This window comes from Lepus europaeus, chromosome 16, assembly GCF_033115175.1.
Source record: "Lepus europaeus isolate LE1 chromosome 16, mLepTim1.pri, whole genome shotgun sequence".
Taxonomy (NCBI): Eukaryota; Metazoa; Chordata; class Mammalia; order Lagomorpha; family Leporidae; genus Lepus; species Lepus europaeus.
In genome coordinates, this window is record NC_084842.1 from 3293617 (window position 1) to 3311377 (window position 17761).

The 17761-nt window shown below is 44.0% G+C and overlaps 2 protein-coding genes across 2 annotated transcripts in view; one reads left to right on the forward strand and one right to left on the reverse strand.

Annotated features, from left to right (window-relative positions):
• ADAM18 (ADAM metallopeptidase domain 18) overlaps positions 1 to 241 on the reverse strand; it is a gene marked incomplete at its 5' end in the record, with an annotated part of 43039 nt that extends 42798 nt beyond the window's left edge. Inside the window, one exon of the mRNA XM_062213796.1 lies at positions 171 to 241. Coding sequence (XP_062069780.1) covers positions 171 to 241 — 71 coding nt within the window. The remainder of the gene's footprint in view (positions 1 to 170) is intronic.
• A 50-nt stretch (positions 242 to 291) lies between these two features.
• LOC133775463 (uncharacterized) lies at positions 292 to 17498 on the forward strand. Its single transcript, XM_062213797.1, is given in 4 exon segments — positions 292 to 298; positions 2106 to 3107; positions 3110 to 3841; positions 17356 to 17498. Coding segments are annotated over 4 exon segments (1884 nt in total).
• Positions 17499 to 17761: the final 263 nt, after the last annotated feature.

A 17761-nucleotide genomic window follows, 5' to 3' on the forward strand; every position in this document is an offset into this window, starting at 1 on the left:
AGTGGAAAAATTTAAAAGCAAGACTGTCATAGATCTAATATTCAAGACTTAAATTGAAAAGTAGATTCATGAAAAAGCATTCCTGAATTGAAATACTGTAAAAGATTTTTAAAAGAGCAAAACCTAATTTGAAACTGTCATTTGCTTAAAGGGAAAAGTCAATTTCTTACTGTTTTCTGAGATGCAGGGTGCATGGTTTCCCATCAATTGTGATAACGTAGATCACCTGAGATAAAGCAAATAAATGGATTGTTCAGTAAATCAGAAATAGGTATGTGGTGACTTCCAAAAATGGAGTGCACTCTGAAAATGATCCAACATAGCATTTTTTTTCTCTATTTTTTTTTAACTTTTATTTTGAAGGACCCTTATGGGGGAGAGGGACAAGAAACTAGGCCTGGGCAAATATCAGGGGCTTCTTAAGAGGATAGATGTTCCCCAGAGTCTAGCGGGCAGGACATTCTCTGGGAAGGAAAAGTCAATCCCCTTCAGAGAACCTCTAGGCACGCCCAGAGCAGAACTGCCCCTCCCCTCCAGGAAACCTCTGGGCGCACCCAGAGCAGAGCTGCCCCTCCCCTCCGGGAAACCTCTAGGCGCGCCCAGAGCAGAGCTGCCCCTCCCCTTCGGAGAGTCTCTAGGCGCACACTTATGATGTCACTGCGACCGGCCAATCCTGTAACACCTCAGCACTCTCCCTCAGCATTCTCCGGTATGCTAATTGTCCCTCCGAACCAACCAATCCCGTGCCACCTCTGCATTTTATACCAGCACTCTCCACCAGCATTCTTCGCCAGCATTCTCCCATATGCTAACGGTCCCTCTGAACTGACCAATCCTATGCATGCGTTAGGAATATGCTAATTCGTTGCCTATATAACCTGTGTGAAACTGCCGCTCAAGGCTCCTCCTCACTGCCTGAGGTGGGGGCCCGTTTGCGCAAACGTACAATAAATACCTCATGCTTTTTGCATCAGCTGGTTTGGAGTCTGGATTTTTGGGCGTCCTCTCGAGCAAGTGGGCATCTCTACTACTGAGAGGTCCAACATTTGGCGCCCAACGTGGGGCTTGAGGTCGCCCTCAGACCCATTCTCTGCAGGACCAGTTGGAGGTATAATTAAGTGTTTTCTGTCTGTTGTTTTTTTGTCTTGAGTATTCTGACTGGATTCTGACTGAAGTATTCTGACTGGCCAGTATCTGACCTGACTCTGTGGGACCAGTGGGGGAGGCAGGCGTGCCCAGCAACCCCTGGTCCGTTCCCCGGAGGACGCTCCGGGTTATGAGGGGAAACCCTCGGTCCGTTCCCCCGGGTCACGCTCCCGGGGTGGTCTGGAGGTGGGTCGGAGACCAAGTCTCCCTCCTTCCCGGGGAGGGCTGGTCAGGCAGCCGCTCCCAAAAATAGCGCAATAGCGTTCGATTTGTCCTAGCCATGTGGTTTGTCTTGCTTACTGTATATGTCTGTGCATTGGCTGTTCTTTTTGTTTGGGCTGAAATCCTTGCACGCATGGGTCAACAAATAACCACCCCTTTAAGTCTCACTCTAGATCACTGGAAGGACGTTCGAGAACGCGCGCGCCACCTCTCAGTGGAGGTTAACAGGAAACAATGGGCAAAATTCTGTTCCTCAGAGTGGCCGGCCTTCGAGGTCGGCTGGCCAAGGAATGGCACTTTTAACCTCGATATTATTTTACAGATTAAGGAGCGCGTCTTTCAGCCAGGATCTGATGGACACCCTGATCAGGTGCCCTACATTACCACGTGGGAGGATCTTTCACGTAACCCCCCTCCCTGGATAGAACCCTTCTCCTTCCCGACGGAGCCCATACGGACCCCGATACCCCCTCCTCCTATCCCGGTTGTGCCAACCTCCTCCCTATACCCTCTGAAGGAGATTCGAGATCCAAAACCTGACAAGCCACCGGTTCTTCTGGCTGATCAGGACTTTCTGCTCTTTGACTCTCCCCCACCCTATCTTCCCAGCCAGCCTGCTCCCCCGCAGGAACCCCCACAACAACCAGAGTGGGATGTGCAACCTTCTGCACCATCCCCTGATTCCACGAGGGCAGGGGAAGAAGTCTCAGCACCTTCCCCGCCCTCCAGCCGCCTGCGCCTCCGTCGGGGGCAGGCAGGGGGCTCGGGAAGCGTCTGGACTTCGCAGGCTTTTCCTCTTCGCTCGGTGGCTGGCCAGATGCAGTACTGGCCATTTTCTGCTTCCGATCTTTACAATTGGAAAACCCATAACCCCTCTTTCTCTCAAGACCCCCAGGCTCTGACTGGGCTGATCGAGTCAATTTTATTGACTCATCAGCCCACCTGGGATGATTGTCAGCAGCTTCTGCAGACCCTCCTCACTACTGAGGAAAAGCAGCGCGTCTACCTTGAGGCACGGAAAAACGTCCCTGGAGCAGATGGCCGACCGACCCTACTGCCAAACGAAATCGAGGAGGCGTTTCCCTCAACCCGTCCTGATTGGGACTACACCACCGTTGCTGGTAGGGAGCGACTTCGTCTTTACCGCCAGATTCTCCTTGCGGGTCTCAGAGGGGCTGGAAAGCGCCCCACCAATTTGGCCAAGGTACGTGCAGTAGTGCAGGGGGCTGAGGAAACGCCGGCAGGCTTCCTAGAAAGATTAATGGAAGCCTACCGTATGTACACCCCGTTTGACCCCCTGGCAGAGGACCGGCAGGGAGATGTAATCATGTCCTTTATAGGACAGTCAGCGCCGGACATGCGCAATAAATTGCAGCGGCTAGAGGGGCTTCAGGGGTATACTATACAAGATTTAATAAAGGAGGCAGAAAAGATTTACAACAAAAGGGAGACCCGAGAGGAGAAGGAGGAAAGGATCCGCAAGGAGAAGGAGGAAAGGGAAGACAAAAGAGACAAAAGACGTAATCGAGAGCTTAGTAAAATTTTGGCCACCGTAGTGCAGGATATAGAAAGGAGTAGACCAGGACAAAATAGGGACTTGGGAGACAAACGAAAGCCTCGGGTGGAAAGAGATCAATGTGCCTATTGTAAAGAAAGAGGACACTGGGTCAAAGACTGCCCGAAGAAAACACAGGGACCAAAGAATAGACCAGTTCCAATCCTGTCCCTGGAAGAAGACGACTAGGTGAGTCAGGGCCAGGAGCCCCCCCCGAGCCCAGGATAACCCTTGAAGTGGGGGGCAGACCGGTAACCTTCCTGATTGACACGGGAGCCCAGCACTCGGTACTGACTTCAGAAAAAGGGCCTTTAAGCTCCAAGACTTCCTGGGTTCAGGGGGCAACTGGAGAAAAGTTATGTCGCTGGACAACCAATCGAGAGGTCCAGTTAAGTACAGGACTTGTGACACACTCGTTCTTACTAGTGCCAGACTGCCCCTACCCCCTCCTGGGCAGGGACCTACTCTCGAAGGTAGGAGCCCAAATTCACTTCCATGAGAAAGGAGCTACCATCACAGACTCAGGAGGGCGGCCCCTCCAGGTATTAACACTACGCTTGGAGGACGAACACCGATTATTCGAGAGGCCCTCGTCCACCATGGCTCCCCTGGACCCCAAGTGGCTTACAGATTTTCCTCAGGCCTGGGCAGAGACTGCGGAAATAGGGTTGGCCGTCAACCGGCCTCCCTTGATCATAGATCTGAAGCCCACAGCCATTCCCGTGTCAGTTCGTCAATATCCGATGGGCAAGGAAGCTAAGGAAGGTATCCGGCCACATATCCAGAGACTGTTACACCTAGACATTTTAAAACCTTGTCGTTCACCTTGGAACACCCCCCTACTACCAGTAAAGAAGCCTGGTACGGGTGACTACCGCCCGGTACAGGACTTGCGGGAGGTTAACAGGAGAACGGAGGATATGCATCCCACAGTGCCCAACCCCTACAATCTGCTAAGTACCTTGCCTCCGACCCACCTATGGTACACTGTGTTAGATCTAAAAGATGCATTCTTTTGTTTAAGACTGAGCCCTCAGAGCCAATCCATCTTTGCTTTTGAGTGGAAAGACCCAGAGACCGGGTTTTCAGGACAACTTACCTGGACAAGGTTGCCCCAAGGATTTAAAAACTCGCCTACCTTGTTTGATGAAGCTCTGCACCTAGATTTGGCCGACTTCTGAGTCAACCATCCGGACCTGGTCCTCCTGCAGTATGTGGACGACCTCCTCCTTGCTGCCGAAACAGAGCAGAACTGCCTAAAAGACACCTTCTCCGGATGGACTGAGGCATTCCCCACAAAATGGGAAACCGCCCAGGTGGTCGCCAAGAAGATCATAGAGGAGATCTTCCCCCAGTTCGGCTTGCCTAAGGTAATCGGGTCCGACAACGGCCCAGCGTTTGTCTCCCAGGTAAGTCAGTTGGTGGCCAAAGCATTAGGCATAAATTGAAAATTGCACTGTGCCTATAGACCCCAAAGTTCAGGACAGGTAAAAAAAATGAACAGAACAATTAAAGAGACCTTGACCAAATTAGCGTTGGAGACTGGCGTTAAAGACTGGGTCCAACTCCTCCCTATGGTGTTGTTCCGGGTCCAAAACACGCCCTCTCATTGCGGGCTGACGCCATACGAAATCCTTTATGGAGGGCCCCCACCAGTAGCAGGCTTGCTTGACCTTGCCAGTGACTCTGTTGCAGATGCCCCTAAATTACAGGCCCGGTTGAGAGCGCTCCAGATCATCCAGAACCAGGTCTGGAAACCTCTTGCAGCAGCCTACCAACCCGAGACGACAACCATCCCACATCCTTTCCAAATCGGTGATGCTGTGTATGTCCGAAGGCACCAATCTAAGACTCTAGAGCCCCGGTGGAAAGGCCCCTTCACTGTGCTGTTGACAACTCCCACCGCTCTCAAGGTCGACGGAATCGCTGCTTGGGTCCACGCCTCACACGTGAAGCGAGCACCACCTCCCCAGGGCCCCGAGGATCCGGATAGACCAGCCAAATGGAAGCTCCAGCGCACTCAGAACCCACTCAAGCTAAGACTTTCAAAAACTGTTTAATATTTGTGATGTTCCTGGCCTTTCCCCATTGTTTTTCCAATCCCCATGCTCCACAATTGTTAACGTGGGAAGTAATTTCCTCCACAGGACGGGTGGCCTGGTCTGCTAGTGGGTTACATACCCCCGGGGCATGGTGGCCCACCTTATACCCGGACGTATGTCAACCGGTTACTGGGTTAGATACCTGGGATGTACCTGACCAGGATAATTTGACAAAAATCCCTAAAAATAGTCTTAACTATTGGGGCGTGTATGGCTCCCAGTCCCCAGTCAGTGGGACCCAACCCAGTCCAGCAAGAACAGAGTTCCCTCCCTCCAGTGAGGCAGGCTCTCCCCAGGCCACCCCTCTTGCCAGCCACCCTTTCGCCTAGCTTGGCAAGTTTAACTCCAAACGCTTCAAGCCCCCGTACAACCGGACAGCGGCTGTTTAACCTTTTGACAGGGGCCTTTCTGGCCCTCAACCAGACCAATCTGGAGCTGACCGAGTCCTGTTGGCTATGCCTAGCCCCAGGTCCACCTTATTACGAGGGCCTCGCGGTCCCCAGGACCTGGAATGGCACTACAAAGGCAAATAATTGCCTCTTGCCCCTTTGGGCGCGTCTCACTCTTACAGAGGTGTCGGGACAAGGTACTTGTGTAGAAAATCCTCCCTTGTCCCACCGACACTTGTGCAATGTCACCCACAATGTTACTATACGAGACGGCTCATGTATTCTTAACAGGTTGCTCCAGTTTATCCGCGAGAGGCTTTTCCTTATCCAAACCCGGGTGCTGACTCAACAGTACCAGTGTCAAGCTTCAAAGACCTCCGAGGTCCAATAGATTTTAGGATTAAAATCTGTCCAAAAAGAAAAGGAGGGAATGAAGGACCCTTATGGGGGAGAGGGACAAGAAACTAGGCCTGGGCAAATATCAGGGGCTTCTTAAGAGGATAGATGTTCCCCAGAGTCTAGCGGGCAGGACATTCTCTGGGAAGGAAAAGTCAATCCCCTTCAGAGAACCTCTAGGCACGCCCAGAGCAGAACTGCCCCTCCCCTTCGGAGAGTCTCTAGGCGCACACTTATGATGTCACTGCGACCGGCCAATCCTGTAACACCTCAGCACTCTCCCTCAGCATTCTCCGGTATGCTAATTGTCCCTCCGAACCAACCAATCCCGTGCCACCTCTGCATTTTATACCAGCACTCTCCACCAGCATTCTTCGCCAGCATTCTCCCATATGCTAACGGTCCCTCTGAACTGACCAATCCTATGCATGCGTTAGGAATATGCTAATTCGTTGCCTATATAACCTGTGTGAAACTGCCGCTCAAGGCTCCTCCTCACTGCCTGAGGTGGGGGCCCGTTTGCGCAAACGTACAATAAATACCTCATGCTTTTTGCATCAGCTGGTTTGGAGTCTGGATTTTTGGGCGTCCTCTCGAGCAAGTGGGCATCTCTACTACTGAGAGGTCCAACAATTTAATGAATATAAATTTCCAAAGTACAGCTTATGGATAACAATGGCTTCCCCCTCCCATAACTTCCCTCCCACCCACAACCCTCCCCTTCCCCGCTCCCTCTTCCCTTCCATTCACATCAAGATTCATTTTCAATTCTCTTTATATACAGAAGATCAATTGAGTATATATTAAGTAAAGAGTTCAACAGTTTGCACCCACATAGAAACACAAAGTGAAACATACTGTTTGAGTACCAGTTATAGCATTAAATCACAAGGTATAGCACATTAAGGACAGAGATCCCACATGAGGAGCAAGTGCACAGTGACTCCTGTTGTTGACCCAACAAATTGACACTCTAGTTTATGGTGGCAGTAACCACCCTAGGCTCCTGTCATGAGTTGCCAAGGCTATGGAAGCCTTCCAGGTTCGCTGACTCTGATCAGGGTCTAGAACAAAGGACAGAGTCATTATTAGAGGAGCTAAGAAAGGTGCTGTCTAAGCTACAATTAAGTTTTCTGATTGAGAGGCAAATAGAACCTGACAGAAGGGGCTTGATAATAATCTGGTGGGCTTTAGGCCTTATAAGTGAAGAGGCCCAGACCTATCTATCTCTTTGCATGGGGTACATCCTAAGGGAGGTGTGAACCTCCTAGGGGAAGGCACCCTGTTAACTTTCATTACTTAGCTGGCCTGGGAGGAGAGCTGGCCAGGTAAAGGCAGGTGGCATCTCTAACAAGAAATTTACAGTTCTGCCTGCAATGTTGCTGACCCTACTTGGCCATCCCCTCAGCTGCAGTGGTCACTTTGGAAGTTGTGCTGAGTGAAGGGCTTTTCAGCTTAGAGCCAATAAGATCTGTGGCTCTGACCTGGGCATCCTTCGACTCCAGGGCAGGTCCATTTCCAGTGATCCAACTCTTGGCAGAGCTGCTAGGGTTCTTCACAAGCTGACTTCTGCTGAAGCCCAGGCTTACCACATTGAAAGCCACTGCAGTGGACTGGCCTGTTGGGTCTCCTTGAGGGCAGATCACTCTACAGAACAGCCATTAATAGGCCCGCCACCCAATGCTTCTCATGCCTAGATTTCTTTTCCTTCTGGTTTTTGTTAAAGCAGACCAGAGGATGCAAGTCAAGGGAGTTCCCAAGTCCCATCTGTAATCTTCGGTGGCCTGGACTACAAGTCTATAGTCACAGGCATGTTCTGTAGTAGTTTTTCTAAGGTAGACAATGCCCATGAGGAAAATTATATTCTCACTTTAAAACTTTCCCTTTGTTTGGTCTGAAAGGGAGGTTTTTTCTACTTACTGTTTCCTTCGCTGATGGCGAAGTGAATCTAGCTATGAGATTATTATTTAAGCTCTTATTTTGGCTATGCTATTACAGAAAAATGTTAGCCATCTCTTTTATAAGGTCTAAAGATTAAATTGTGCGTCCTACAGATTCCTTTATAATAGAATTAGTTTCCTACCTTGAAGAGAATAGAGAAATGAAAGAACAAGTTGGGCTTAGAATAGAGAAATGAGGGAGCAAGTCCTAGATCGCTTGCTGACAATAGCAATATCACATGAAAACTTAGCAAACAGTTTCAACCATTATATAACAACTTAAGAAAACATTTACCAGAAGGTCCAATGCCTTCTAGAAATTTTAAGAATCATGTATTTGGAAACACTTCTTAAATATCTAACATGGTGTAGTTTGTTTAACCAGTAAACTTAAGCACAACCATATAAAATGTTTTTAGTTTATTTCTACCAACAAGTATAAAACATATGATACAGAAATTCAGGTCACACGAATTAAAATATATCTTTGATTAATTTTAGCAGCTTAAATTTATGGACAATCTTATTTATAAGCCAATAAAATAAAACTCTTAATAAAATTTTCCCATGTGGACATACAATATGTACACACATATAACATAACATAATAGACCATTTTACATTTAACATATAGCCATTTTAATAATAGCTTTTAAAGTCTTTAACTCTTTTTGTAGATTGCCAATTGATTTGAATTGCTTTTTGTTTTTAGTAACCTCAGTTAACCATACTTTCTCTCAGTTGGTACTGTTAATACATTATTGGCTTCATCTGTTTACAGAGCCATCCCAAAGTACTGAATACAATAGAAGTGGCTGGAAAAAGTCCATAGGAACCTATAGGAGGACAGCTAAACACAGAACCAACAACGCTTTAGTTTTATGAGCAGCTAATCATATATAACTGTGAATAACAAGAGACTTTAAGTTGCCATGTTTAAAATTATAAACTCATCAACCAACAAGAGGCACTTGCTTACTTCACAGTATTTTTGAAAGCACCTGTAGGATTTAACCCTTTAGGCCTCTGGGGCTTTCTCATTAAGCTAACTATCATGTCTAGTAACACAATTAGGATAACATTTTAAATAAGGTAACACAAATTTTAGCCTGAGCTTTTTTCATTTCTGTTGGCATGGTATATCTTTTTCCTGCTTTTCACTTTCAGTCTGTATTCATCTTTGTTGAAAAAAAGTGTTTCTTGTAAGCAGCAAATAGATGGGTTTTGTTCCTTAACCCAATCAGCCAATCTGTGTCTTTTAACTGGACAGTTCAGGCCATTAACATTCAATGTGACTATTGATAAGTAGTAACTTTGCCCTGCCATTTGCCAAAGATATTTTCTAATATATACTTTGAGCTTCCTATGATCTTTTGCTGTGAGGTTTCCTTCCTTTACCTTCTTTCATATTGATGACCGTGTTTCTGTGTTTCTGTGTGTAACACATCTTTAAGCATCTTTTGCAGGGCTGGACGAGTGGTGACAAATTCTTTCTATTTCTGTTTGCTATGAAAGGTCTTTATTTCAGCTTCATTCACAAATGAGAGCTTTGCAGGATATAATATTCTGGGCTGGCAGTTTTTCTCTCTTAGTACCTGGACTATGTCTCGCCATTCCCTCCTAGCTTGTAGGGTTTCTGATGAGAAGTCTGCTGTGAGTCTAATTGGAGATCCTTTGAGAGTAATCTGATGTTTCTCTCTTGCACATTTTAGAATCTTTTCTTTATGTTTCACTGTGGTGAGTTTGATTACTACATGTCGTGGTGAGGATCTCCTTTGGTCATGTTTATTAGGGGTTCTATGAGCTTCCTGTACTAGGATGTCTCTGTCCTTCTCCAAGCCTGGGAAATTTTCTGCAAGTATCTCACTAAAAAGGCCTTCTAATCCTTTCTCTCTCTCCATGCCTTCAGGAACTCCTAGAACCCGAATGTTGGGGTTTTTAATAGTATCCTATAGATTCCCAACAATATTTTTTAGATTTCTAATTTCTTCTTCTTTGGTTTGACTGTGTACTTTCCTGTGCTCTGTCTTCTAAGTCCGATATTCTCTCTTCTGTTTCACTGACTCTGTTTTTAAGGCTCTCTAATGTGTTTATCATTTGATCTATTGAGTTCTTCATTTCATTTTGATTTCACTATCACACTTTCCTGTTCTACTAGTTTCTGCATTTCATTTTGATTCCTCCTTACGATTTCATTTTTTCGAAGGAGATTTTCTGTCCTGTCCAGTAAGGAATTCCGTACCTCAAGCATTTGTTTTTGAACACTTCTAATTGTTCTTCCCATAAATTTATTGAAATCCGTATCTTGCATTTCTTCCATCTCATCATCTTCATAATCTTGGCTTGGGGTGTCTTGTTCATTTGGGGGTGTCATAATGTCATCCTTGTTCTTGTTTTCTCGGTTTTTGCGTTTGTAGCTTGGCATTGTAGAGATATTCTTTGAATTCTCCTTCCCTTGCTGTGGTGTTTTTTCGTGTTATACTATGACTGTATTAAGTGGACTGCCTGCTTTTGACGGAGCCTTAGAGGCTTGTAATGGGTGTGGCCTGAGAGTTCTGTTTAGTTCCTCAAGGTTAAGGGTGTGCCAAAGGTGACACTCTCAGGTTAAGCATGGTAAATCTCTCTCTTTCTTTCTTTCTTTTTTTTGATTCAGAAGTAATTCTGCAAAGCTGAGTGGAACTGGAGGTAGTTAGCAGGCGAATGATATACCCACAGGAGCCAGAGATTGGAAGCTCTTTCCCAAGGACCACACAGGGAATCTGTGCTGCCCTCACTGTGGGCTCAAATTCTCCTGCAGTATCCCACTGGGTTGCCAAGGTTACCGAATTGTAGCATCTCTGGAGAGTACTCATGTGAATTCCGTGAGCTCTCTCCCCCACCGTCTCTTTTTTCACAGTCTCAGTTCATTAGCATCACACATTCACTAGGTCCTAAACTCCTGTTATTTCACACACACACACACACACACACCCAGAGTCAGGTTTTTCTGCTTGGCTGAGGGTCGATGCAGACCTGACTGAGGTCGTCCCACTTATGATGTATGTCCAAATGGCGTCTGCTCTTCATCTTGCTCGCCTTTGAGAGGTGAGTGGAGAGAGAGAAACTCGTGTCTGTATCAGTTTTTTTTTTCCTCTCTCTTCTAGTTAGCCAGGTGAACTTTTCCCCACGGGGTTTCAAGCCTCGTTCCCTCTAGTCTCCTCTTTCCACTTGCCCACCGGTGTCTCGAGCTATTGAGGTTCAATTCACCTCGCATTCCAGCACTGGTGTGTTGATTCCACTGCTGGTGTCCCGAATCGTGGGCTCCCACGCTCTCCATGCAGGTCCACTGTGAATCACTAGTTCCAGAAGAGTTTCCTCTGCTGTTTCTTCCCCTACTCTTCCTTGAACCTGCAGTATCTCCACTTTTATTAAACTGTCTCTCCCCGGACTATCAGTGTGCTCCGTTCCTATTCCGCCATCTTGCCTGCCTCCCCCAATGTAGCATTATCAGTACTATAATAGCTGCTTATGTTTAGAAATTCATATATTTTCTTTTTTATATTCTTTTACATAGTTTAGAATTACAGTGACATTTTGTTTTTAAAGATTTATTTATTTACTTGAAAGAGTTTGTTATGCTCAGTTCAGTTGTCCCCAAAGACCACCAAGGTGCCGATACCGCTGTAAAGCACACGAGAGTTTTATTACAGGTCCGGGCCTGGTCTCTCAATCAACACTGACGCAGCGCGCCTGAATTGAGAGCCCCGACCCTTCAGTTAACAGGGTTTTTATAGGGTTTTCAGAGACATTCTATACATCATGGTACCATTTAGCAAATCATCTCATCCCGTGGGAAATTCAAAGGACATCTCTTAGAATTGATTAGTGCATCCAGTGGCGGGAATGGACCTACTAAAGGTGGTTGGATGGCTTTGGGGTTGATGCCTTTTGAATTGATTGGCTGAAGCATAGGGTCTGAGCTGCTGGGGTGTACGTGCCGAACTGCAGGGTCTCGGGTAGCTATCAATCACCTTATCTGCCCTGAGAAGACACCAGGAACTCTAGGTATTTCTCTGTTATCTGTTAATCGGCTGTTGCTAGGAGAGTTTATTGCAAGGGGAGTTCTTTATTTACTTCTGGCTCAGAATTCAGGGCCTGGTCATGCCCAAGTTACAAGATGGAGGCCTAATTTAAAATAGTTACACTTTGATTCAGGCTTAGGTCTCACAAGTTACACAGAGAGAGGAGGAGAGGCAGAGAGAGAGAGAGATAGATAGAGAGAGAGAGAGAGAGGTCTTCCATCCTCTGGTTCACTCCCCAGTTTGCTGCAACAGCTGGAGCTGTGCTGATCTGAAGCCAGGAGTTCTTCCGGGCCTCCCACGCGGGTGCAGGGGCCCAAGGACTGGGACCATCTTATACTTCTTTCCCAGGCCAAAGCAGAGAGCTGGATTGGAAGTAGAGCTGCCAGGACTCAAACTGGTGCCCATATGGGATGCCGGCACTGCAGGTGGCGGCTTTACCTGCACCAGTCTCGTAACCCATATATATCTTGAAAGTCATATGTATGTGTATATGACAAGTATATTTAGCAACTATTAACATGTAAAATCTGAAATTATGATATATTTGACTTAGTAACTATTCACATATAAAATCTAAAAGGATTATATAAATGTATGAGAGGGAGGGCAGAGACTCAGCAACTATTACCACAAAAAATATAAAATGATGAGGGGAACAGGCTCTAGAGGTTGAGCAGATGAGAAGCCAGTGAGATGGGAACAGCCAGGGGGTCAAAGTCCTAATGTAAGAGAGACTGGTGATAATGCTTGTCGTCCTGGTGTTTGGGCATCCAGGAGTAGCAGGTGACTCCATGCAATATCACAGAAGGATCGATCCAACTCTGTCCCTGCATGAGGCAAGCCCACACTTCTTTTATAACAGCCATTGATTTCAAATGAGGTCTTTGATTCTAAGCTGGGACAGGGTCTGCAAGTTTGGTAGAGAGAACTGAGCAGCACTACTTCTCACTGGGGACACCCAGAAAGTACTAGGAGCACATAGACAGGTGCATAGGGGTGTGGGTGACTAAATGCACAATCAGCCTTTCCAGTCCTAGACTGCAGGGAAATGGGCGGTATCACGGTTAATGAAACTCTAGCGTATCTTACCTGGATGCTTTGCTTCTTTCGGATGCCAGCTACTCACCTGTACAGAGTGTGCTCTTGTGTTCCACCCAGGATAAGTTCAAGCCATTCATTCTCCTTCAGCATGTTTCTCAAGAAACAGCACTGTTGGCGACTAATAAAAATACGCGCTCTGTTGCTGGGCCCTCAGTCAGTGTCGGTGTTAGTTTACTCCTGAGTCTCGCTCTCTCTCATTCCCACTGTGCCATTAATCATGTGTGACAGGTGTGATAGAATACTATTTCTACACTTCATAAGGCTTGACTAGTGGTTGTCATGTGCTCATCTCTGTTTTAAGTATTTCATATGTCTCAGACATATTTGTATTTCATTTGATTCTCATTAAAAACACAATTTTAATTCTGGGAAAGGAGGTAGATGAGATGAAGTGTCGAGTGAGCATTAGGGCTGACAGGGGCTGTGTGCTTTACAGGATATTACACTGCTGAGTGTGTGAAGTCTGCACAGGTCCCCCTGAGAGAGGAAGCAAGGACCATTAGTTAAAAAAAATGTAGACTATAAAAATTCTTCCTTTTTTGTTGTAAAAGATTGACATAACTACTTGGATAATTATAAAACATGGCTCTATAATTATAATTGTAATTATAGATTTATCCCAGGAGAAAATGCATACATGTGTGCTGAAGCATTCTAATATTAGCTTCCTTCAACATGTAACAATATCCATATGCCTGCTAAATGTGATGTATAACCATAATAATTTCTAAACACAACAGTCTGGATGTACTTCACAAAAATGAAATGTGAAAAATCTTAGAAACAGAAAAAGCAGGGGATATAATGTTAAAACATTGCAATTCTAAACATAAGCAAAGTAATGGTGTTATTAGTCAAGACAGGAGTTAAATAAAGAGGAGGAACAGTAACCTGACTTGTTATCTAAATATTCGGTTTCTAAATCTGGGTGCTGACTTTGAAAGTGTGTTCACTTCTTTAAAATTGAGTTTTATACTTAAATATAAAATGTTTTTCTAGTTATTAAAAAGGAAATGTGTAAAACAGTATTTTATCTTGCCAGTTAAAGACAAAATGACTTTCCCAATCACTCAAGGCAAAAAAAAAAAAAAAAAAAAAGAGTCATAGTATTCATTTAAATATATTGAAAAATGATTGCAAAATTGTGAAATATGACTCCAGCAATATTTAATATGAAACTAAGTGTTTTCATGTATTCCAAAATGGACGGTTAAAAATAAGTGAGGGAGCTGGTGAATGGCGTAGAAGGTAAAGCTGCCACCTGCAGTGCCGGCATCCCACATGGGTGCTGGCTTGAGTCCCAGCTGCTCCACTTCAGATCCAGCTCTCTGCTGTGGCCTGGGAAAGCAGTAGATGGCCCACGTCCTTGGGTCCCTGCATCCATGTGGGAGACCTGGTAGGGGCTCCTGCCTCCTGGCTTCAGATTGGTGCAGCTCCAGCTGTTGCAGCCAATTGGAGAGTGAACCAGTGGATAGAAGACTTCTCTCTCTCTCTCTCTTTCTCTCTCTGCCTCTCCTCTGTATAACTCTTTCAAATAAATAAATAAAATCTTTAAAAAAAGAACATATAAAAAAGTGAGGTAAGAATTAAATTTAAATAGTTTAAAGAAATAGCAGAGTAAGCCATAGAAATTAAAAGAAAGAGAACAGTCAAGGTAAGAATAGGATTATTAAAATGAAGAGAAAGATCAGAATTCCAAAATATACAAAATTAGGGACATAATAATGGATAAAGCAGGAAGACACATCTGTATAAAGCTAATTATGAGAATATAAATATTTTGTGCAAGACCAAGTAATGAAAAAGGACTACGATTATCCTTTGAAGTTGAGGACAAGACAGCTCATCTCACTGAACACTTGATGGCAGGACAAAGCGTAAAAATCTCAAGTAATTAAAGTGTTCAAAAGCTTCAACCAATCAGGCACTTAATTTAAATTCTTTTTTTAAAGATTTATTTATTTATTTGAGATGTAGAGTTACACAGAGAAGGAGAGACAGAGAGAAAGGTCTCCCATCCACTGGTTCACTCCCCAGATGGTGGCAACGGCAGGAGCAAGGCCAATCCAAAGCCAGGAGCCAGGAGCTTCTTCCAGGTCTCCCACGTGGGTACAAGGGCCCAAGCACTTGGGCCATCTTCTAGTTCTTTCCCTGGCCATAGGAGAGAGCTGGACTGGCAGTGGAGCAGCCGGGACTAGAACTGGCGCCCATATGGGATGCCGGCACTGCACTTGGAGGCTTTACCCACTACCCACAGCACCGGCCCCAGATTATTTTCTATTTGATAATACTCCCAGGGACTGACAGAAAACAGTTTTTTCTGGTGGACTATGATTGCTAGTAATTATATTTCCACATATAAGTTTCCTAGGACACTCATTTCGTGTCAGAAATCATATATCTAATAAAGAAAGCTGACAGAAGCAAAAGCTAATAGACAAAATAGAAATATAAGTAATTAATTAAATAAATACTTGAATAAAAATTATAATAGAATTACAATCATGAAGGTATCATACAGCATAAATGGGTATTATAAAATAAACCTGTTTAACATGATCACAGATATAAAAGACAAACAGAAAATATGATCAAGCAACAAGTGACTATAAAAACCCTCAAACAAGCACAAAAACATGCTAAATAAAACTTTAAGAAATGCAAATATAATGTTTGTAAGCCAGAGAAAAACCAAATAATTGCTATTTTCTTGCTTTTATATCTCATGATTTGGTTTTTCATATCCAAACTACATATATATAGACATGAGCTTAGCAATATATTTTTGGCAATTGTTCCTCTAGAAAAATACTAAAACAGATATGTATTGTGGGTGTTGCAGATTAGTAACAGATGCTGTGTAACTGAGAGACAACAACTCTTAGAATCACACTAATTGTTTTACCTTGAAGAAATCATTTCTATCCTAGTATGATAATTATGTGTGTGTGTGTGTGTGTAGACATTTTATTGTGTTTTACTGATGTTTCACCAATCAATTTGGAAATTAGTGTTAAGGTATCTCACATAACTATTATCAAGAAAATATTACCTGATATCTTATTAAAAAAAAAAAAAAGCTGATCTCATAGAATTTTAAAATACTGGGGCTAGTGTCGCGGTACCACAGGCTTAGCTGCTGCCTTTGATGCTGGCACCCCATATGGACCACTCCACTTTCAATCCAGCTTCCTGTTAATGCTTCTGGGAGAGCAGCAGAGGATGACCCAAGTGTCTGGCCTTCTGCACCCATGTGGGAGACTAAGAAGAAGCTCCTGGCTCCTGGCTTTGGTCTGGCCCAGTCCTGGTTGTTGCAGCTGTTTGGGGAGTGAACCAGTGAATGGAAGATTGATTTCTTTCTCTCTGTCTCTCTGTCTCTCTCCCTCTCTTCTCTTCCTGTAATTCTGCTTTTCAAATAAATAAATCTTTTTTTAACAAAAAAGAATTTTAAAGTACTAATGATGGCTACCAGAGAATGGAGAGGGCATTAGAGAGGAAAGGATGAGAAAAGTTCATTGTCAGGTACCAGGATATAGCTAGTTAGGAGTAAGAAGCTTGGGATTCTATTGCATAGCAGGGTGATAATGTGAATGTACTATATATTTCTCTTTTTAAAAAAATCAAGAAGAAATTATTTTTGATGTTTTCCTTATGAAGAAATTGTAAATTTTTCAAAGGATAAATATTTATTTTGATTAGTTGTTACACAACGTACATATGTAATGAAACAGTACATAATACTCCATAAATATATATACAATTTTTATATGTCTGTTAATTTTTAAAACAAAATAGTAAGAAATATCCACCTATTATTTTTATGTGAAAGGAGTGATTTTCAGAAATAATTATTGATATTAAGTTGAATATTCCATGAATTAAAACTTAAATCCATTACATAGAAATAAAATAAATTAGGAAAATATTATGCACGTACTAATCCATACGGAGAGCAAAAACAGAAGTTCTAATATGTCTCCAGGAAGAACGATGAGAATGGGAAGCATTCATCGTTGTCTGTTTAACAGAAATGGATTTAACGTACTTGTTGAGAGGTCCTGGTAGGAAAATTCCAAAGCAGGATTTATAAAAATCTGTAACATCCATCCCTGTATAGAACTCAAAGATTCAAGTTGTCTGAAACACAACTGGATACTAAGGAAGTAGAAAACTGGCTCAAGTAACTGGTATAGAGTGAGTCCCTGGATTTTTGCACCTTTAACTGAAACTTCCATAAAGAAAACCACCTCTGGCTGTGGCTAAAAGGGAGGAGCCGCGCGAGCAGGAAGCAGAGCCTGAGTGTTAACTCCGGGACTGACAGAATCAGAGACGGAGCCCCTCACGCTCCATAGGAAATTATCATCCCAAATCCCCATAATTATGGGCAAACTGGGAAGAAAAAAAATAACTTGCATTTTAAACCTAAACTGATTATTGGTATAGCACGTTTGAATTTGGGATCTAACACAATATATTGTTTGCAGAAGCAAAAATACGAACCGTCTTTGAAGCAATATGACATAAACCAGAAGATTCACAGGATAACGTGGGAAATGGCTATACTTACAGGAGATCAGGAAGATTAACGCCTTGCTTTCCGATGTGGACAGATCACCCAGGCAGCATCAACAAAGAGGCAGCAGAGTTAAACTGCACCCAGATCAGCTGTCCTAACAGATGTCTGCAGAGTATTCCATAGAAAAGCTGAAGGATGCACATTCTTCTCAGTAGAAATGAGGCATTTTTGAGAACAAAACAAGTCTCAGCAAATTTAAAAAAAAATAGAAATAATAAAAAGTGCCTTTTCCCACCACAATGATGTAAAAACAGAAATAGGGGCTGGACTGTG